At 56.7% G+C, this 22,569-nt stretch overlaps 1 protein-coding gene across 1 annotated transcript in view; it reads left to right on the forward strand.

Moving 5' to 3' along the window:
* The first annotated feature begins 13,381 nt into the window (after positions 1-13,381).
* Positions 13,382-22,569, forward strand: part of PLCXD1 (phosphatidylinositol specific phospholipase C X domain containing 1) — a 24,637-nt gene continuing 15,449 nt past the window's right edge. Inside the window, exons 1-3 of the mRNA XM_032391183.1 lie at positions 13,382-13,496; positions 16,694-16,837; positions 21,902-22,038. Of these exons, the coding sequence (XP_032247074.1) occupies positions 16,714-16,837; positions 21,902-22,038 (261 nt within the window). The 5' untranslated portion in view covers positions 13,382-13,496; positions 16,694-16,713. The remainder of the gene's footprint in view (positions 13,497-16,693; positions 16,838-21,901; positions 22,039-22,569) is intronic.

Here is a 22,569-nt window from a genome sequence, read left to right on the forward strand (position 1 = left end):
CCCATTTCATGAGTGGATCACACATCATTTTGAGCCTTTGCCATTATTTGCTTTCCACACGATTGAAAGAAAAGCATTTCAAACTGTCCGTTGAGAGATTTACCAAACCTTTTGTGTAATACCTGGGCATGTCCTTGAGAAGGAATTGAAAGGATAACCGATATTTTGTAACAAAATCTCTACTCATCTAAGCAAGGTGTCTTGGTGCGAATGTCTAAAAGTGGAAACAAGAATGTATCTAATGAATCTTTTTCTTTTTAAGTTTTTTTAAAATGTATTTATTCATTTAAGTGATCTGTACCCCCAACCTGGGATACCCAAGATCAAGGGTCACCCACTCCATGCAACTCCACAGCCAGGTGCCCCCAAATCTTCTGTATTCCTAGCAATAAATCCTGATCACCCTTCAATACATATGGGGGAAAAGGGAGTTGCGTTCATTGTATTAAAAAAGCAGCTCAAGTACATTTTTATTTACTGCTATAAATAGTATATGGTGTATTTAAACACCTACTGTGTTAGCGAGTTGCCAGTAGTCATAATTATAATAATTCAGAAAAAAGGTAATTCTTAGAGCTTTAGGGTTATAATAAATATAACAGATTTTAACTATTTATAAGCATGGGGATGCTGGCGTGATCCATAAAAGACTTCTGGGCATAAAAACGTGTTGCCTAACAGTTTCACTGCAAGAAAAAGAAAACATCTAACATTCTCTGAGTGATGAGGAATGAAAGTATAATTTGAAATAGGAACAGAATAGAAGGACGCCAGTCTGGGAGCCTTAGGGGTAGGGTTACAGCCCCAACTAGATGCCCCGCTGCCAAAGGCAGACGTAGAGAGCCCATGAAAGGGCCAGCGCTGCAGGGGTGGGGCCAGACGGGCCCAGGGGACTTGGGGCGGCGACCCTGCTCTGCACAGTCCTGTGCTGGCGGAGTCCTGTCCTTGTCAACCTGTCCGAACCCACAGACATTCACAGCACCAGGATGAGCTGGACTGGACTCGGAGTTCCGTTAATAACGTTGTAGCTCATCGCTTGTCACAAATGTACCACCCGACGCCAGATGTTCCTAAACCAGGGAACTGCAGGGGGCTGGTGGTTGGGGAGGTCATGGGAACTCTGTATTTTTTGCTCCATATTTCCGTAAACCTGAAACCGCCTCAAGAAATGAAGCGTAAAAATTGTAAAACAAGAAGGTAAGGCAGAGGGATAAGGGGAGAGAAAGGATGGATGACAGGGAAGATGTGGAGACCCCGCAGGGCGGTCGGAAGGCAGGGTTCCCATCAGAGTGTCCCAATCAGAGCTAACGCACTGCATAAGCCTCACAACGTGGGTGAATCTTGCGAATGTAACATTCAAGGGGAAAGTAAGTCGCAAAAGATTACATACACCATAAAATTGTTTACAAGTTACAAACAATAAAAGTTAAACTACACGGCTTTTAGGTGTGTAAGTGGGTTAAACAGTGACCTCCCCCCACCCTGAAAGACATGTGCACATCCTGATCCCTGGAAGCTGTGGTCGGATCTTACCTGGAAAAGGGTCTGTGCAGATGTGATTCAGGGAAGGATCTGAGATGAGACCGTCCTGGAACAGAGTGGCCCTAAACCCAGTGAGTGTCCTTATGAGAGACACGCAGAGCAGCAGGCAAAGAAGAGAAAGGGTCTGCGTGGCCATGAAGGCACAGATGGAAGACGCATCTACAAGCCGAGGGATGCCCAGGATCGCCAGGGCCAAAGAGCTGGGAGAGGGCCTGAGAGGACGCTCCCCTGGAGCTTCCGGAAGAATCCGTCCCTGCTGACACCCTCACTTCATGCTTCTGGGCTCCACCACGTGCCGGAGTACATTTTAAGAGCCCGTTTGTGGTCATTTGGTACAGCAGCTGTGGGGAACTGACAGGCACGCGCACCTAGGGGGACGAAGCCACCCCAGGTGGAAGGCGGACACCCAGTGGTGCTGGCCAGGGTGGGCGAGCGGGTGGGTGGGATGGCAGGGCTGGGGGCCACTGAGCTTTTTAGGGTGATGGCTCGCAGGTGCTGATTAAGCTCTAACCACCACACACATGTGAGCACACCAGTGCAGCAGGGTTGAGACCGAGTCGTGATCCAGGTGAGTGAACCGTCTGACTGTCCACCTGTGGTCCTCAGAACAAGGCCAAGAGCGTTGCTGTGAGTTCATGGGTATCCACATGGATGTTGTTGGGTACAAACTCACTTGAAATGGGAACATGCATTCAGCACACGTGGGAACGGTGAGACAGGCAACACACAGTGACCACCACTCTGCCAGTGTCTCCAGCGCTAGGACCAAACGGGCCAGAGGACCTGGGTGTGATGAGCAGGCGGCATGCCCCACAGCCGGCTGGGGAACGTCTGTCCTGCCCGTGGCCGGCTCTCAGGAGGGGTCCACAGGAGGGTCATCTGGGGGCTCAGATGGAGGCCGGCCCGAGTCCAGAGGCCTGGCGGCAGGAGAGAAGGTGCGCTGTGTGATGACCAAGCCCTTGGTCCCCATGGATCGGTGTGGATGGACTGTTGAGCCAGCCATGGGGCAAAGGAGGGAGCCGGAGGGCCTGTCAGCATTGTCCGAGGAAACAAGGGCGTTGTGAGTCTTATGTGAGTCACAGGAGGACAATGGTTCATCACACGAAGCCGGTGAGAGTTCACTGGGGCTTCCAAAGCAAATGACCACATCCTGGTGGGTTAAACATGAGAAATGTCTCTATTGTCTCAGGGTTCTGGGGGCCTGAAGTCCCACATCACAGCATCAGCAGGGCCTCACTCTCTCTGAAGGCTCTATAGAAGTATTGGAGAGGAAAGAGTTTTCTTCTACCCTCTTATGTTCTGTCATTGAGGCCTGTGAATTAAAATAAAAAAAGAGAGAGATTAAAAGGAAAACAGAAAACAATGTGTATGAATATTGACATGCAGAGGGCTCCAGAGACAAGAAGTGATGTTCAAAGATGTAGTTACACTCTGGGGTTTATGTATCCTTTTTTTTTTTTTTTTTTAAGATTTTATTTATTTATTTGACAGAGAAAGACACAGCAAGAGAGGGAACACAAGCAGAGGGAGTGGGAGAGGGAGAAGCAGGCTTCCTGCAGAGCAGGGAGTCCGGCACGGGGCTCGATTCCAGGACCCTGGGATCATGATCTGAGCTGAAGGCAGACGCTTAATGACTGAGCCACCCAGGTGCCCCTTTATGTATCCTTTTAACAAAAAAGAGGGTTTGGGTTTCAAGGTCAGATAAATTGTGGGGATATGACCAGAGAAACAGTGAGGGAACTAATGTCCGATACGGGTTATTTTAGTAACATCTGTCTGTGCAGTGTCTTCTCGGTGCTGGTGGCCCCTCTCCAGTGATAAGGGTCACTATCCTTCTCCTGGCACAGGACAGGGTAGGGGGGACCCTTCACAAAGGGAAATTTGGGGTGGCAACTTTCGGTCCCCTTTGAAGGATCAGTTCCAGGCATCTCTCCCAGCTTCTGGAAGTTGCTTGGCTCGTGGCAATTTCACTGCAACCTTCACACGACATTCTCCCTGGGTGCCTGGGTGTCTGTGTCCGAATTCTCCCTTTTTATAGGGAAACCAGTCCTATCGGATTAGGGTCCAACCTAATGACCTCTCTCAACTTGATTGCCTCTGTGCAGACCCTGTGCCCTAGTGAGGTCACAGTCTGAGGTCCTGGGGTTTTGGACTCCAGCATCCTTTCAGCCCAGAGTAAAGCAGCTTTCTGGAACACCAAGGTAGGGGGATTCCTTTGATCACTGTGGTTTCTCAGGAGCACAGGCTGGGGTGACATTCTGCACTATGGGGCTTCTTATCGCTTCTCCTCAAAGCCTGTTCCCTCGCCCTGTCACAGTCCCTGGGCTCTGTGTTTGGATCACAGGTGGTATTGGAGAGATGCCAGGGGGACGACCCTAGCCCTGCAGACTGGGGTCGGATCTGGAGCTGAAGACCCCAAACCAGGAGCAGGAGTCTGGAGTGGGGGAATGGAGTGTGAGGTCATGTTCTGATTCTGCAGCTGTGTGAGTGTGTATGAGCGTGAGCATGGGAGTGTGTGTGAGCGTGTGTGAGCGTGAGCATGGGAGTGTGTGTGAGCATGGGAGTGTGTATGAGCGTGTGTGAGTGTGAGCATGGGAGTGTGTGTGAGCGTGTGTGAGCATGGGAGTGTGTATGACCATGTGTGAGCATGAGCATGTGTGTGAGCATGTGTGAGCATAGGAGTGTGTGTGTGTGTGAGCGTGAGCATGGGAGTGTGTGTGAGCATGTGTGAGCATGAGTATGGGAGTGTGTGTGAGCGTGAGCATGGGACTGTGTGAGCATGGGAGTGTGTGTGAGCATGTGTGAGTGTGAGCATGGGAGTGTGTATGAGCATGGGAGTGTGTGTGAGCGTGTGTGAGTGTGAGCATGGGAGTGTGTATGACCATGTGTGAGCATGAGCGTGTGTGTGAGCATGTGTGAGCATAGGAGTGTGTGTGAGTGTGAGCGTGAGCATGGGAGTGTGTGTGAGCATGTGTGAGTGTGAGCATGGGAGTGTTATGAGCGTGAGCATGGGACTGTGTGAGCATGTGTGAGCGTGAGCATGGGAGTGTGTGAGAGCGTGTGAGAGCGATGGAGGGTTAGAGAGAGACAGGGACACAGAGAGACACAAAGAGAGAGAGACAGAAGGAGAAACAGAGAGAGACACAGAGAGAGAGAGACCCACGGGCGGTGGTCCTCATAGTGCGGAGGCACAGATGAGACACGGATGAGACACAGATGAGACACGGATGAGACATACATGAGACACGGATGAGACATACATGAGATGCCGGTGAGACACGGATGAGACATACATGAGACACTGATGAGACATACATGAGACACGGATGAGACACGGATGAGACATACATGAGACGCGGATAAGATGCAGATGAGACACGGATGAGGCCAGCTCTGCACTGAGCAGGGAGGAGACCCCCCAGGGCAGGTGGCAGGAACTGGACAGGCATCGGGGACAGTGACAACGTTGTTCTGGAGACTCTGGGCAATATGCATAGACTGTCCTCCTATGTCCTCAAACCATGATGAAGTTTGTTTGTTTGTTTTTAATTTTATTTATTTATCTATTTGAGAGCGAGCGAGAGAGCGAGAGAGAGAGCATGCACAGGCAGGGGGAGCAGCAGAGAGGGAGAAGCAGGCTCCCCTGCTAATGCGGGGCTCGATCCCAGGACCCTGGGATCATGACCTGAGCCAAAGGCAGATGCTTAACGACTGAGCCACCCAGACACCCCCCTTTTTTTAATTTTTTAAAAATTAATTAATTAATTAATTAATTACAGAGAGAGAAAACTGTGATGTAAAATAATTCGATCTCTTGGACATTCTGCATCAGGCCGTTCTGAAACCAAGCAAAGTGATCTCACTTTTCTTTGCCCAGAACTGGGAAGCCCATGCCGGTGGACGCAGGATGGTGAGGTCCTCAAGAACTGACCCGAGCAGGAGGCTCTAATACCGTAGAGAGATGACCAAGTGAAAGGTTTGGGGTAGGAGCAGTAAGTGTGGAGAAGTGACTGGGAGACACATGAGGGGACAGGGACAGATCCCAGAGTGCCCGGGAATAGGGCACATATCCCAGAGTGCAGGGGAGAGACGGGACAGACACCAGAGAGCAATGGGGGAGGGGACAGGGGACAGAGTCCTGAGTGCAAAGGAAGAGGGGGACAGGGGACAGGGAACAGACTCAAGAGAGCGGTGGGGGAGGGGACAGGGACAGACCCAGAGAGTTGTGGGGGAGGGGACAGGGACACACTCCAACTGCAAAGGAGGGGGAACAGGGGGACAGATCCCGGGGGGGGAGCAGGGGACAGACCCTAGAGATGAGGGGGATGACACGGATGACACAGGGGACAGACCCTAACACAGGGGTGGGGGAGTGGGGGTGGGGGACATGACACAAGGGACAGACCGCTGGAGAGCAGGGGGAGGGGAGACTCCAGAGAGGGGAGGGGATGACGCGGGATGACACAGAGGACAGACCCCAGAGAGCGGTGGGGGAGGGGACAGACCCCAGAGAGTGGTGGGGGAGGGGACAGACCCTGAGACAGAGGTGGGGTAGTGGGGGTGGGGGACATGACACAGGGGACAGGCCCCCAGAGAGAAGGGGGGGCAATGACACAGATGACACAGAGGACAGAGCCCCAGAGAGCAGGGGGGAGGGGACAGACCTCCAGAGAGGGGAGGGGATGACACGGAATGACACAGGGGACAGACCCCCGGAGAGCAGTGGGGGAGAGGACAGGGGACAGACCTGGGAGGGGGGCAACACAGGACGACTCAGGGGACAGACCCCCCCCAGAGCAGCCGGGGGGAGGACAGGGGACCAGAGTCAGCATGGGGAAGTCATGAGCAGTGGACACACAAGGAAGGAACTTCCGGAATCCATCGTTGGGACACTCTGGAATTCCTGGAATCCCCGCAATCCCGGGAATGGGGCCCCTGGGCTGTGGGGCTGAAGTCCCAGGACACACAGCCTTTGAGTCCCCTGTGCAGGAATTCAAGGGTAAGCTGTTACCTGAAGAATTAGGACAAAAAGGTGATTTGCCGGAAGATCTGTAAAATTAGCTAACACCTTTTTACAAGTCTTGTCATTTGTATCTTTATCATGTGTTCTTGGTAGAAAACATGTGTGGGTCAGGAAAACTACTCAAAGAGAAAAAATCCCAGTGACCTGCTGCCAGAGATGTGTCTTGTTTCCACGCAGATAGTTTTAAACCCCTGAGACCTCTTTACTTGCTCCTCTTACCCTCACGTGAATCCTACACACAGAGCAGACAGCAGACGGGGTCACGGCACTGGGTGCAGAGGGTCAAGGGGCTGGAGGGGGTGTCACGGGGTGGGGTCACAGGGTGGGAGGTCACTGTGCTGGGGTTGGGGGTCACAGGGTGGGTGTCATTTGTCTGGGGGTCATGGGATGGGGATGATGTCACGGGGTGGGGGTGATGTCACAGGGTAGGAGTCATGGGGTGGGGGTCACTGTGCTGAGGGCAGTGGGTCACAGGGCTGAGGGTGATGTCATGGGGTGGAGGTCACTGTGCTGGGGTCACGGGATGGGGGTGATGTCACAGGGTGGGGGCAATGTCACAGGGTAGGAGTCACTGTGCTGGGAGCAGTGGGTCACAGGGCTGAGGGTGATGTCGCGGAGTGGGGATGATGTCACCAGGCTGGGGGTGAGGTCACAGGATGGCGTAACGGGGCTGGGGGTGATGTCATGGGGTGGGGCTGATGTCACATGGTGGGGGTCACAGGGTAGGGGTGATGTCACAGGGTGGGGGTCATGGGGCTGGGCGTGATGTCACAGGATGGAGTGATGTCAGGGGGTAAGGGTCACACTGGGGACTCAGCTGCCTCGAAGTTAATACACTGCCCCTAACCTGACGGAGCACAGGTGGTGAGGGTGGGGGTGTCCATGGGGGAAGGGTGACCCCGACCTGACAGAGCATGGGTTGTGAGGGTGGGGGTGTCCATGGGGGAGGGGTGACCCTGACCTGACAGAGCACAGGTGGTTCTGATTTGTTAGCTGAAAGAGGAAACATGAATTTAAAAACTGTACTATAAAATTTTTCCAAGGACAAAAAGAGAGAGAGAGGGAGAGAGAGACCCCCTCACATCAGGATTCCCTTTGGAAAACAGGCAACAGCAAGGGGTCTCCTGGAGACGTGTGCAAATCTCTGTAAAAGCCAAAGCACCTGCGGCCAGTTCTGGGTCCCAGCGGAGTCTGTCGTGGGGCCCGGGAGCCTCTGCATCTGGAGCATCCGTAAGGGGTCCTGCCTCCTGTCTCTGGGAACTGTGCTCCCACGTACAATTTCCCGCTTGTCTAAAAGATGGGACTTTGATGTTTCCTTTGGATCAGGACAGAGAACGGGTGCATGATGGGTTGTGTCTGGCAGAAAATGCAAGATTTCTTCGTTTCTCTGACAAGACCTGCAGTCTGATTGTATCAGTCATCTCAGGCTGGGTAACAAAACCCCACAGACGGGGCGACTTCAACGACACACATTTATTGTCACCGTCCTGGAAGCTGGGAGTCTGAGATCCAGGCGGGGCCGAGGCGGGTTCCTCCTGAGGCCTCTCTCCTGGGCGTGTAGACCCTGTGTTCTCCCTGTGTCCCCACGGGGTCATCCCTCTGTGCGTGTCTGTGTCCTCATTCCCTCTTATAAGGACCCCAGTCCTATGGGATCAGGGTCCACCCTACTGACCTTATTTTACCTAAATGCCCTCTTCAGAGTAATTGTTGGCAAACACAGCCGTGCTCAGAGGTCCTAGGGAATAAAGCTCAGTCATAGGGAATCTGTGGACACAGCTCAGCCTGTGGCATTGGTTTAATGCTTATTCTGTAATAATTTGTTTTCCTTCATTCTTATGTTTCATGGAGAGGAATTTCAGGATTGGTAGGAGATTTGGAGATTTCGTGTTTAGTGCCTACCCCCATCCTAACTGACGTATGGTGAGGTACCTTTGATCACATTACAGCAGGGGACGGGTCTGGGGCGGGCCCGCGTGTCCCCGCCCGGCACGGGTCTCACAGGAGCCCTGCCCATGCGCCCCTCCGAGGGGCCACTGGTGCCTCGTACCCACGGTGTTGGCTGAGACTCAGACCAGCCTCGCTCACCTCTGCTTTTGTCTTGCATGGACACCACCCCCCAGTACGTCTCTCGCCTGCTCTGGTGGGGTGAATGGGGTGTCCCCAAAGAGACATGTCCACATCCTGACCCCTGGAGCCTGTGGACGAGACCTCGTTTGGACACAGGGTCTCCGCAGGTGTACTTACTGAAGGATCTTGAGATGAGATCGTCCTGGATCGGGGGGCCTGATTTCAGTGATGAGTGTTCCCCTGGCCTTGCCTGACTCTAGGATCTGGCAGGATTTCCTGGCGTCCCCCGGGCATCCGTCCTCACCCTGGAACATTCCCTCCCGAGCAGAATCTTGCCAGGCTCCCGTGAGCCTGCTCTCCACCAGGCCTCGAGGGTGGTCGGTAAAGCCTCAGGCTCTCCCCATGAGTGATTCCATCCACACCTATCTCACAGAAGGCCCTCAAACACTGACCAGGTTTCTAGGGGCTCAAGGCCTGTCTCTAAGGTGGTCCAGCCCCTTGGGGTGCCTGTCTGCCTGGCTTCGGGCAGCTGGTGAGCTGACAAGGGCCCACCCACCTTGCCAGGGCATTTACTAGAAAGGGCACACAACTGCACCCTCCTTGTGCCCTGGAGATGTGTCTCCTACAACCCAGGGTGTCTCTCAAGGACCGAAGCCCTGCCTTTGAAAGGGGACCCTCAGGAATCCCTCACCCAGCCCCCTTCAGAGCTCCAGCCACCTGTGCTGCAATCCAAGCCAGGTGGGTTCCCTCCTGCTCATGCTGCCGACTCCATCAGTCCTGAGCTCATCGCTCCTGTCCCGCTCTCTTCATCTTTGGGTCCCACTCCCGTGGACGCTGGCGAGCGATGCCTGGGGCCCACAGGGGCCCATCGGAGCCCACGGGCGCCCATGCTGCATACTAGCTGACGTGGTTGGTGGCTGGGGTCCTGCTGGGGAACTGTGGTACTGTGGGACACAGCAGCTGGTGGACAAAGTAGCCACAGATGTGAGCGGGATTCTTGTAAAGTATGAGCTAAAATCACATGAGCTCTTACGCAGCTTTGTTTGAACCCCTCCTGAACAAACTTTAAAGAGAATGAAAGTAATGACTTCCTGAGGAACAAATGCAAATGCAGAGATAATAGCTGTGTGAGAAAGAGGGGTTCACATCAGAGGGGTGGTCCTCAAAAGTCTGCTTGGCGCCCAGCAGAGAGAGGAACAAGCAGGTCCCATCCCTTTCATCTCTTCTGCGACAAGGAAAGAGATGAAGACTTCTCACTTCCATATCTAAGGGGGAGGGGACCCGGGTGCGGGGACAGCCACAGTGGGGTTGGGGAGGGGACCCGGGTGCGGGGACGGCCACAGTGGGGTTGAGGGAGGGGACCCAGGTGCGGAGACGTCCACAGTGGGGTTGGGGGAGGGCGCCCGGGTGCGGGGACAGCCACAGTGGGGTTAGGGGAGGGGACCCGGATGCGGGGATATTGACAGTGGGGTTGGGGGGACCCAGGTGCGGGGACGTTCACAGTGGGGTTGGGGGAGGGGATCTGGGTGCGGGGATATTCACAGTGGGGTTGCAGAGGCCCCAAGTGGGGGGACATCCACAGTGGGGTTGGGGAAGGGGACCCGGGTGCGGGGATGTCCACAGTGGGGTTATAGGGGACCCGAGTGGGGGGACGTCCACAGTGGGGTTGGGGAAGGGGACCCGGGTGCGGGGACATTCACAGTGGGGTTGGGAGAAGGGACCTTGGTGCGGGGACATCCACAGTGGGGTTGGGGGACCCGGGTGTGGAGACATCCACAGTGGGGTTGGGGGACCCGGGTGTGGGGACGTTCACAGTGGGGTTGGGGGAGGTGACCCGGGTGCGGGGACGTCCACAGTGGGGTTGGGGGACCCGGGTGTGGGGACGTCCACAGTGGGGTTGGGGGGACCCGGGTGCAGGGATGTCCACAGTGGGGTTGGCAGAGGGGACCCAGGTCCAGGGACGTCCACAGTGGGGTGAGGGGGCAGGTCTCAGGGTTCCCTGGTCTCTACCCCTGGGGCCTGCGGCCCACGTGCACCCCTCAGCTGTACCTGGTCAGTGTCGTCAAGGTGATGCCATGTTAGGAGGGTGCGATGTATGGTTGCCCAGAACCCCCGGGAGGACACCCTGAACCTATCCTGTCCTGCCCGTGGTTTCTCTGTCATGTGGGACACGTGCAGTGTGTCAGTGCATGGAATGTCAAAGTGCCTGTCAAGGATCATGGAACGGTGCTCAGCTGCGGGCAGGGGTGAAGCGCTGACCCCTGCTGGTACCTGATGAGCCTGGAGGACATGGTGCCCAGTGAGCGGGGCCAGAGGCACACGGCCCTGTGTGTATAAGAAGCGTCCAGCCAGGAAGGTCTGTGTGACAAGGAATGTGGTGTGTGCCAGGGGCTGGGGGAGGGAGGGGGCGTGACTGGTGGTGGGTGTGCTTTGGGGACAGAGAATGTTCTAGAACCAGAGAGGTGGTTGCACAACACGGTGGGTGAGTGCGCTCAATGCTCCCCAACACTTGCCTTAAAAACCTAACCAATAATTACACATAACGAGCCCCACACGAAGATGGTTTAGAAATGCTGTTCAGTGTCCTGGGCTTGGGAAGGAGCAGTGTCCCTTCCCGTCGGTGACATCGGTGACATCGTGGGGGTCTTTGACATACTGACTGCTCCCGTGGAGGAGGCCTGCAGTGAGTGTGTGGACCCAGTCCCCGCCCCCAGAGACCACAGTAGCTTTCTCCCCAACAGGGTGTGAGGGTCAGCGGACGAGACCCCACAGGGACGAGGCATCGGTGCTTCTGGCCTCAGTGCAGCCTGGAGGGCTGCAAGAAGGAAGTGGCCCTGAGCAGGGCCTGGAGGAAGGAGGTGGAGGGTGCGGGTGGGTTAGCTGTTTCCACAAGCAGCCCATGCCCATTCTCTGACACTCCCCGAGGAGGCTGCAAGTCTGACTGACGTGGGTGTCCCTGGGCTCATTCGCGTGTGGGCAGGGCAGGTTCCTGCGGGCTCCCCAGCCTGTCCAGCTCCAGAAGCCCCGCATCCCTTGGCTCATGGCCCTTCCTCCGACGTCCCCATCACAGCCCCTGGGATTGCACGCCCACCTGGGTAAAGCAGGGCAGTCCCCTGCTTTGAGCTCGGCTGTGCAGCAACCTCCAGGCCTGTCTGCCGAGGAACCTGACACTCACAGGTTCTGGGGATTTGCACAACTTTGGAGCCCTTGTGCTGCCCACCTGAGGCCAGAAGGGGAGTGGAGGCCAGCTGTTGGGAAACCCGCCCGGAGGGGAGGGTCTGTTCTGCAGGCAGTGGGGAGACCCAGGTGTGGTAACTGTCAAGGCCCCCCGGAGCTCAGAGCCTCATTTCACAGGCTCTATGTGGGACCCTGGGCTGTGGAGGAGGGACGGGGCCAGTGAGGGGGCTGTGGGCAGGGAGCTGGGTCTCAATGGAGGGAGGAAGGGAGAGGAAGGAGGCAGGAGGACGAGGGGGAGGAAAGGGGGAGGGGAAAGGGGAGGGAGAGAGAGGAAGAGGGGACAGAGGAAGGGACAAAGGAGGGGAGGAGAAGGGGAGAGAGGAGGGGTGGGGAGAGAGGAGGGGAAAGAGGAGGGGGAGGGGAGAGGAGAGGAGAGAGGGGGAGAGAGGAGGGGAAGAGGAGGGTAAGGAAGAGAAGCGAGTGGGCTGCGAGGGCTGCTGACCGCTGACCCGGTGTCCCCATGAGACAGCCATGGGGACTGCAGAGTTGAGCAGGGTGGAGGGAGGCCACCGTGGAGGGTTCCACCCACACCCAGGACCCAGCCATCCCTCTGAGCTGCCCCACACGTGTCCTATGTCCCCTCTGGGTCCCTGCTGGTCTCAGACAGACACTTGCATGAGGCACATTTGCTGAGGGCTCCATGCACAGGAGGAAACAGGGAGAGGGGAGGACCAGGGTCCCGCCTGCTGGGCTCCCAGTCACCTGGGGTCAGCATGGGGTGGGCGGGTCTGCGGGTGTGGATGTGCCCTGGGGAATCCTCCCCCACCCGTGGAGGCCACAAGCCCTGGTCAGGGCTGGGACAAGGGCCACTCAGGCCAGAGGGCCGGACACTTCAGCAAAGGACACGGTCACTTTGCCAACCAGTGTGCTCAGAGATCACAGGCGCCGGCACCAAGGGGTAAGAGGCAAGTGGGGCTCTGATGAAACTCTTGTTTGCTCTGGCCCTGGGGTCCAGACCACAGCCAGAGCACGGTCAGGCTCTTGGGACGTCCTCCTGTCTCTGACTGCTGACCTCGTGGTCACACTCAGGATGTCCTCCCATCCCCGTCTCCTGTCCAGAGTGACAAGAAGAGACCACATCCAGAGCACGGTCAGGCTCTCAGGATGTCCTCCTGTCCCCTGACTGCTGGCCCCGCAGTCCACTCAGGATGCCCTCCCATCCCCTGTGAGAGTCTGGTCCCTGAAGCCTGGGGTTGTGAATACCTGTGGACCCTGGGGCACTGCTGTCCACATAGGGGGTCCTGCTCTGCACTTGGGGGTCCTGCTCTGCACTTGGGTGCCCTACTCTGGACTTGGGGCCCCTGCTCCGGGCTTTGGGTCCTGCTCTGGGCTTGCGGGGGTCCTGCTCTGGGCTTGTGGATCCTGCTCTGGACTTGGGGGTCCTGCTCTGGACTTGGGGGTCCTGCTCTGGGCTTGGGGGGTCCTGCTCTGGGCTTCGGGGTTGCAGGCTGCCGCCCCGCACAGTAGGAAATGAGTGTCCAGGGGGCGGATCCTCCTCCTCTTGGGGGTGGTGTTCCCGGCGTCCAATGGCAAGGCAGAGAGCATTTTAGGAAGTGCTCGAGCGCCGGGGGCAGGCGAGCGGAGGGAGCCTCTGCTGGAAACTCTGCTGGAGAGACTGCAGCGGGCGGTGAGTGCCTCCCGGCTGAGTGCAGGGGTCCGGTGCGGGGCCAGCGGGCTGGCGGCTGGTCCCAGCCTGAGGTGCGGGCGGGGCCGGGGCCGGGTCGCGCGCTGAGGCTGCTCATTCCTCCCGACCCGGCTGGAGGGGCAGCAGGAACGGCCGCCAGAGTGTCCACTCCAGCCTTGGCGTCCCTGCCGGCGCGGGGGGTGGGAACGGGCTGGGGTCAGAGCTGAGCCCGGACCCCCAGGCTGTGGCCCCGGGGACCTGATGCTGGTGGGTTCCCTGGGCGCCGACCTTGCTGCCGGGCAGGTGAAGGACTTGTTGGCCCGGGGGGCATGGCGGGTCCTTAGGTGCCGGGGCAGGGCCTCCGGACAGGCAGGTCAGGGAGCGGTGGGGAGCCAGGTGAGGAGGAGGGCGGAATGTCGGGTGGGTCTGCCGGCCGCGTGTCCGCCTGTTTATTCACCTAAGAGCTATTTCCTGAGCGTCACTGTGTCGCTGTCACCACCCGCGGATGAGATGTGCCGCGTGGGGACGGAGCAGCCTCGCTGCACACTCACAGGTGGGAGCCTCTGGTATCTCACCTGGCTGGGTCGTGGGCGCCTGTGAACCCGCTCTCACCCCGGTTTTGTGCAATCCCCACCCCCAGGACTTGCCTAAGCCCTGCCTTGCTCCAATCCAGAGGGTGGGGGCGGTCCAGCTGAGGAAGGGTCCAGCTGAGGTGGGGACAGCTTGGGGGTGCAGGTGCACCCAGGACCTCTCCCAGGTGCGGGGACAGAGATGCCTCTGCAGGTGGACCTTCCCATCTGCTTGGAAACAGCCTTTATGCAGGGTAACCTGTGCCTCGTTCTGGAGTTTCTTTGTGTCTGGTGCTCCTCGCTGGCCTTCTGCTGGGAAGAACCATGTCCAAAGGGCACATTTTGGGGGGCATGTTCTGTTCCCCTTCATTTGAAGCTCAGAGAGTCGTTTTCCTTGCAAACAAAATGATGAGTTCCTGGGAGATCCCAGGATTCACCAGAGCCTCCTGTCCGGGGCCACTGGGATGGGACTGGGCTCCGGTCACTTCTTCAGTTGGGTGTGAAGAGGCCCCTGGGGCGGCAGCTGGGAGAAGCATGGCCCCAGCCCCTGTTCTAACAAGGATGCAGAGGCTGTGTGTCCTAGTCAGGCCCTACCACACTCCCCGATGCGGACCGCCGACACACACTGTGGGAGTCCTGAGGGTGGGGTTACACAATTCCTCATCCGCCTGCATCCCAGACACCTGTGTGGGTGCAGGGCAGGCAGTGGTCCATCTGCACCTGGATGGCACCTCGAGGAATGGTTCCTGTGTGTGTGTGGCATGGCACAGTCCAGCCCCTGACCGCCTGGACACTTGCTGTATGAACGTCAGCCCCCCAGGAGGTCTGGGGTCCCACACTCACTCCTGCAGGGACACCGTTGACACCGAGTGTGAGCTGAGAGAGCCCTGGGACAGGCCATGAGTGAAGACGGGTGGCGCAGGTGCTCGTAGAGTATCTCAAGGACCCTCTTATGGACGGGGGAGAGGACTGGTCTTTGTTGCTGCTGAGACAGAATGAGAACCAATGGTGTTGGCTTTTGGCGTACTAGACACAGTGTAGACCAGGAAGACATTTTTTCTACACTCTGAGGTTCTGTACTGGGACCTGCAAATTAAAATGACAAAAGACCGGAGTGCCTGGCTGGCTCAGTGGGTGGAGCATGCAACTCTTGATCTCAGGGTTGAGAGTTTGAGCCCCATGTCCCACATAGAGCTTACCTAAAAGATAAATAAAATAAAATAATAAAATAAATGAAATAAAATAAAATGACAAAAGACAGATGGACAGGAGAAAAGCTTAATTCTGTATGTGTGCAGAAGCCTTCACAGAAGAGAAGTGGATTCAAGGAGATAGACTTATGGGCTTACCTGCCATTTCAACATTTGTGGAGAAGTGACAAGCCAGAGGAAGAGGGGGGTGGGGTCATAGGGACAGTAAATTGTGAGAAGGTAAACGTTTGGGGGAAACTAATGGGAGGTAAGTGTTACTTACTGAGGCTTGTTATGCAGACTTCCCCAGGGAGAATATTCCTCTCTCTCCTGGTACAGGGGACGGAGCAGGGATGGCTTCACAAAGGGAAATTTATGCCTGCTTTCAGGCAGAGAGGAGGAGGGCAGAGAGTTTTTCTTGTTTCTGCTTTTTCTCAATCTCCTTTAGATCAAAATAATCCTTATGGCAAAGCGGACTATTTCAGGGAGGCAGATTCTGACCCCCTACCACTCCAACAGCGGGCGGCCTTGCCAGAGGAAGGGCCACATCCAGACTAGAGGGAACTCGTCCCTCGCAGAGGGTGGGTCGGGAATGCCTGCGTGGGGGCCGACACGCTGCGTGGTCACCGTGGGCCTGGGTCTCCTGCCTCACGTGCTTCTGCTCAGAACCCATCCTACGACCCAGGGAGATGACACGAGGGCTGCCACGTGGGAATCTGGTGGCAGGGACACAGCTCAGCCCAGGACAGGCTCCTGCAGGGAAACCAGGACATGTCACCTCGGGGCTCAGGGGCATGGCTCAGTCCCCGATGGTGTCCCTTTGGGTGGAGGTGGCAGGTCAGGAGGCCAGGCTGTGGTGGACGGGTCCATGTGGCTTTAGCATCAGAGGCACCAGGGGCGAGGTCTTGCCCGCTGGTCCACGGACCACTGTGGCCACGTCTCTGGGGCTCCCTTCCCTGTGCACTTGGTGACACACGTCCACCCGTCTGCTCAGCGTGAGAGTGTGCGTGGGGCACACTGGGCAGATGTTTGAAAGGCAGTGGCGCTGGCCGTAGGTTAAGGACCCGTGAGACCCCCTACCATCCCCTAGCCCCGGGCATCGCCCTGGTGCTTGTAAGGGAGCGCGTGGGCTTCGGCAGGAAGCTTTCTCGGATTCCTGGCACCAGAGCCCCACCCCAACAGGGGTAGAGGACACGGGGCGAGGGGTGCTCACCGGGGCCCTCAAGACGCCGGCACCTCCAGGATGGAGACCCTGTAGCCGCAGACTCTGCAAGCGGGCACGGGAGCCCCTTCCCACTGTCCGCAGGTGCGGTGGGGAGATTAGCGCTTGACCAAGCAGGGGCTTCCCCTGGAGGCAGGGCATGCCCTGCAGCCACTGCCCCCCACCCCTGGGGAAGCAACCCCTTGGTTGACCTCTGCAAAACTTCATTTCCTTCCTCAGCTCGCACAGGCTGGCCTCCGATGGGCGGACAGGCGAGCACTGGTGGCAGCGTCCAGAGCCTGCGGTGCACCACAAATACAGACTGGATGTCAGCGCTGTGCCCCCTGCTCTGGGACGTGCCCCTCCACCACCTCTCCATCCCAGGTGAGGGCCTCTGCGCCCACCCTTGCTGGGGTGCCGCTGGCACGCCTTGGGTCTCGGGTGTGGGGAACGTGCACGAAGCACCTACACAGTATAGGCAGACACGCGTGCACACGCAACGCATGCACGCAGTACAGGCACAGATGCATGCATGCTCATGCAAACACTACAGGCACGCAGGCACACACACACATGCACACAATACAGGACACGTACACACACACACAATACAGGTACAGATGTGTGCACGGACACGCACATGCATGCACGCAGTACAGGCACAGATGCATGCACACGTAATATGTGCATGCAGGCACATGCATGTATACAGCACAGGCATGTATACAGGCACACGTGTAGGCACACATGCACATATGTGTGCACATGTGTAAGCAAGACGCACACGTGTACACACAATAATGCACACACATACAGGCACAGGCACACATGTACACAATAAGGCACACACGTGTACACATGCACACACGTGTACACACAATAAGGCACACACGTGTACACACATGCACCACACGCGTATTTTCCATCTCCTTTACTCTAATGCAGCCCGGCAGGCATCTGCACACCCCCGGGGAGTGTGGCTTCATGGCAGCATAGGGATTCGGGGTGAAGCTCCCCTGCGAGTCTGTCCCTCCATGTAGGGAACCCGCTGGCTTCTCATGGCTGTGGTCATCACTCCCCGTCACCCGTGTGCTGAGCGTCTTCTGTGCTTGGAGCCTGGAGAGTCCAAAGTGGGTCTGCCCCACAAGGAGATCACGCTGAACACTTTGGGGACTCTGATCCAATGACCTGGCAGCCCTGAGTCAGGCCTGCTGGGCTCCGTCTGAGCCCCTGGGACTCCAGTGGCCCCGGGAGCAGTGGCCACGGCTCTGCACTGATGAGCATGTGGGCAATGGCAGTCTTGCGTGTCTGCAGTAAAGAAGCACATAGTGGGTCCCACCGTGTGTCTCCACGTCCACACGCATGCGGTATCTGGAATCCCTCCCGCAAAAATAGGCAGATTTCTCACCTGGATAGGTTTTTGTAGTTTTTTATATTTATCCATATTTTCATGTGCACTTATGCTTTTCTTTGGGAATTTTATGACTTCTTTTTTTTAAAGATTTATTTATTTGAGAGAAAGTGCAAGTGGGGGTGGGGAGAGGCAGAGGGAGAGAATCCCAAGCAAAGCACGGAGCCTGACATGGGGCTCGATCTCAGGACCCTGAGGTCACGATCTGAGCCCAAAGCCAAGAGTATGACCCTTAACCGACTGACCACCCAGGTGACCGACCCAAGGAATTTTATAACTTCTTAAAAAACATTTAAACCCTTGATACATATGCAGTTTATCTTGATGGGGCAGGATCCAGTCTGTGTATTTCCCACACGGCTGTCCACTGTTCTGTCAGCTGGACTCCCACCATGGCCAGAGACCCATGGCTTGAATGACCTCATGGACGAGAGAGCCCCTGGGGGTCAGGCTGTGTCCCTGCTGAGCCTGAGGGGCAACAGCACAAACCCAGGTGTAGGCACTGGCCAGTGCCCCCCAAATTCATGTCCGCCTCCACCCACGACCCTTGGAAGGGGGCCTTTTGTGGAAATAGGGTCTTTGCAGATGTGAAGTGAAAGATCTGAGATGAGCTCATCCTGGGTCAGGATGGCCCTAAATCCAAGGACAGGTGTCCTTACAAGAGACAGAAGAGGAGACACAGACCCAGAAGAGAAGCCACATGAAGACAGAGGCAGAGACGGGAGGGACGCGGCCACAAGCCCAGGGACGCCTGGAGCCCCAGAAGCTGGAAGAGGCAGAAAGGACCCTCCCCTGGAGCCTCTGGAGGGAGCTTGGCCCTGCCCCACCTGGATCGCAGTGGCCCTGCCCCGCCTGGATCTCAGCAGCCCTGCCCCACCTGGATCTCAGCGGTCCTGCCCCACCTGGATCTCAGTGGTCCTGCCCCGCCTGGATCTCAGCGGCCTTGCCCTGCCCCACCTGAATCTCAGCAGCTCTGCCCCGCCTGGATCTCAGTGGTCCTGCCCCGCCTGGATCTCAGCGGCCTTGCCCCGCCTGGATCTCAGTGGTCCTGCCCCGCCTGGATCTCAGCGGCCTTGCCCCCCCTTGATCTCAGTGGTCCTGTCCCGACTGGATCTTAGACTTCCAGCCTCCAGAGCTGGGATACATTTAATTTCTGTTCTTTGAAGCCTCCCAGTTTGTGGTACTTTGTTGAAGGAGCCACAGAAAACTCATATACCCGATAGATAATAATTGCAGAAAAATGTGAACATCTAGGTAAGTTAAAAAAAATTTTTTTAAATCCTCTATTGACATATATTTACCTGTATTTTAAAATTATATATTTTAATATACATAACATACGGGTCCATTTACATATGGGGATGATCCATTTTTATATATAAAGATAGATACTATGAACAGAGAACAAGATCGAACCATACAATTTTTCCATCTGCCTTTTTGCTCAGCATAGGATCGCCCGCATTTCCCACGCGGGCAAATACGGACTTGTACTGACTGCGTGCACTCTGCTCACGTTTGTATGTGAGCATATGTCACGGGGACTGTCCCGTGTATGGCGACCACCAGTCCCCACCGTGGGCAGCTTCGCCGGACACGTGCAGGGGGCGTGCGTTGCTCGCCCACCATCGCTCTTTCAGCTGAGTCTGGGACTCTCTGAGGCTACCGTGCCGAGTCTCTCCCGCTGGACGGGCCCGTGCAGCCACCTCTCCGCCCCCGGCCTCCTCGTGTCCGGAGCCCCCGGCCTCACCAGCATGTTCAGGGACAGATACATCCCTGCACATACTCCCCGGTGACCTGAGTCCCTAGGGTTTCCCCTTTGCCCGGGGGCTGTTTTCCTGGTGGGGGGCATGTTTTCTGTGGGTCTCTAAGTACTCTGTGTGCAGTCGGGATGAGGTTTTCGGGTGGGCGTCCTGGGGATCAGCAGAGAGTCGTTCTGGGAGGTGAGGAGGGACACAGAGGTATGCCTGTCCCCGGGGCTCCATCCCCTCCGTGCCCCTTGGATGCAGGTGGCCTCCGCGGAGGGTGTGGACAAGTAGCTCCCTTAGACGGCGGATGTGGGGAGGGACACAGCACTGTGTGGTTGGGGACACCCCGGCACCACTGGGGAGAGAGCCCCTGGTCCTGAAGTCACCACCGTCTGGGCGGCTGTGAGAGTGTCCTGGGGCTCCTTTAACGAAGGACCAGAGCCTGTGGCTCCGTGCCACACAGGGGACCTCTCACAGCTCTGGGCCCAGAAGTCTGCACGGGGCTGACCTCTAAGTGCCTGTATGGCTAGCTCCTTCTTTTTTTTTTTTTTTGTCAAATTTTAGTTACTGGGGCGCCTGGGTGGCTCAGTCGTTAAGTGTCTGCCTTCGGCTCAGGTCATGGCCCCGGGGTCCTGGGATCGAGTCCCGCGTCGCGCTCGCTGCTCCGCGGGAAGCCTGCTTCTCCCTCTCCCACTCCCCCTGCTTGTGTTCCCTCTCTCGCTGTGTCTCTCTCTGTCAAATAAATAAATAAAATCTTCTAAAAAAAAAGATGCCCAACGACTGAGCCCCCCAGGGCGCCCCAGGCCAGCTCCTCTGGAGGTGCCCCGGGAGAATCTGTTTCTCTGCCGTGTCCAGCTTCAAGGGGCCCCTTCCTCCACGTTGAAGCCCGCAACATGCCTTCTGCCCACCTCCCTGAGTCTGACCCCGTCTCCCTCTTAAGGTCCCTCGAGGCTGGGTCAGGCCACCGGATCATCCAAGAAAATCTCCCTTCGCGACACGCATAACTGACCTGCAAATTCCCTTCTGCCACACGGGATGACACCTGCACAGGCCCCAGGGGATTTGGGGGGAACATCTTGGAGGGTCACGTTCTGCCTGCCACGTGGGCATTCGGACAAGCGTGTCTTGGGGACATCTTTAGGATGTTAGTTAGCTGAGCACAGGGACATCCCACAGCATCTCATGCTGTGTCATTTGTAACTTTTAAGTTTCTACGTAAAGGAAAAGTCAATTTTTTAAAAGATTTATTAATTTATTTTGGAGAGAAAAAGAGGGTCAGAGTGAGGGGAGGGGCAGAAGGAGAGAGAGAGAGAATCCCCAAGCAGACCCTCTGCTGAGTGTGGAGCCCCGCGCAGGGCTCGATCCCACGACCCTGAGATCATGACCTGGGCCACATTCAAGAGTCGGACACTCAACCGACTGAGCCACGTGGGCGCCCCAAGGAAAAGTGAATTTTTCTTTATGGGGTCAGATCTGTCTGTCGTTTCGTTCATAGCTTTTGCGTGGGGGATCATGCTCAGAGAGACGTACCCATATGTCCCAACAGAACTGTATGGTTTCATCGTGCGTGAAGGTCTGTGAACAGTCTGGGATACACTGGACGGGACATAGGACACAAGAATCTCACCTGATTTCCACTGTTAGCCACGTGCCGGGTGGACCCTTTTGTCCCCTGACCGGGATGCTTCCTTATAGTACCTGAAATTGGTAGAATTGTGTCCGTCTCTGAACGCAGTATTGCGATCCGTTGCTGAGCGGACTCTGCAACAGTGTGCGTCTGACTGATATGGCACGTTTGTTTATTTATATGGCACGTCCCTATACAACACGTGTGCATTAGCCCCTCATAGTAAAAGTCCCCCTTTCTTACTCTTCTTTTCAGAGGTTTCTGGGAAACCTTAACGTTTTTTGGTGTGGATGCATCTGGGGGTGCCTCGCCCAGTCCAGGAGCATGTCCCGGGGTGTGTGGGGTGAGGGTGCACTTTGCACAGGGCTGTCCCCACAGGGACCTCTGGTTTTCCCCACCAGGGACATGCCTAGGGTCACGTGGCTTCTCCTCTGTGTCTGTGTCTCCTCTTCTGTCCCCTATAAGGACACCTGTCATGGGATTTAGGGCCCCCCTGGTCCTGGATGACTCTCCATGCACTCAGCTGCCGGCGGCGGGTTCCGGGGGGTTGTGCGTTTTGGGCGACGACCCACGCCTGGTGCTGTGTGTGTTCTCTATGTGAGCTCGGAGCACGCAGCGCAGGAAGAGGCTCCCGGAAAAACGTCCCCCGCGTTTGCTTGCAGGAAGCCACGACACCATGACCTACTGCTTGAACAAGAAATCACCCATCTCCCAGACCCAGTCCCGGCTGCTGCAGCTTCTGGGCAAGGTCCTGCCATGTGTGACCCGCCCCGTGGTGCTCAGGTGGTCCATTACCCAGGTACGGGTCAGCAGCGGGGATGACCAGCGTCATCCGGCTGGGGAGGCGCCCTGATCCCTGTGTGTCGGGGAGTGGAATGGAAAACAGACCCCAGACCAACCCACCGGACATACACGACCGCCCACTGCCCAGTCGTGAAGACGAGGGGCTCTGCAATTTGGAGGCAGACGGGGCGGGAGGCCAGTGTCTTCAGCCTCCAGGTTACATTTAAGAGCCCGTCAGTCCTGGGAAAACACCCCCGAGCTGTGCAACTGTCCAGACGTCTGTTTGGAGATTTACATGCCTGTGAAAAAGATGAGAGAGAACCGCAGTGACCGGGGTCTGCAGGGAATACGCAGGGAAAGGCAGGGAGGGGGTGTGTGCAGGGAAATGCAGGGAGGGTGTGTGTGCAGGGAAAGGTAAGGAGGGGGTGTGTGCAGGGAAAGGCAGGGAGGGGTGTGTGCAGGGAAAGACAAGGAGGGGTGTGTGTAGGGAGGGGTGTGTGCAGGGAAATTCAGGGGGGGTGTGTGTGCAGGGAAAGGCAGGGAGGGG

This window comes from Phoca vitulina, unplaced genomic scaffold (genome assembly GCF_004348235.1).
Source record: "Phoca vitulina isolate PV1807 unplaced genomic scaffold, GSC_HSeal_1.0 scaffold60, whole genome shotgun sequence".
Classification (NCBI taxonomy): domain Eukaryota; kingdom Metazoa; phylum Chordata; class Mammalia; order Carnivora; family Phocidae; genus Phoca; species Phoca vitulina.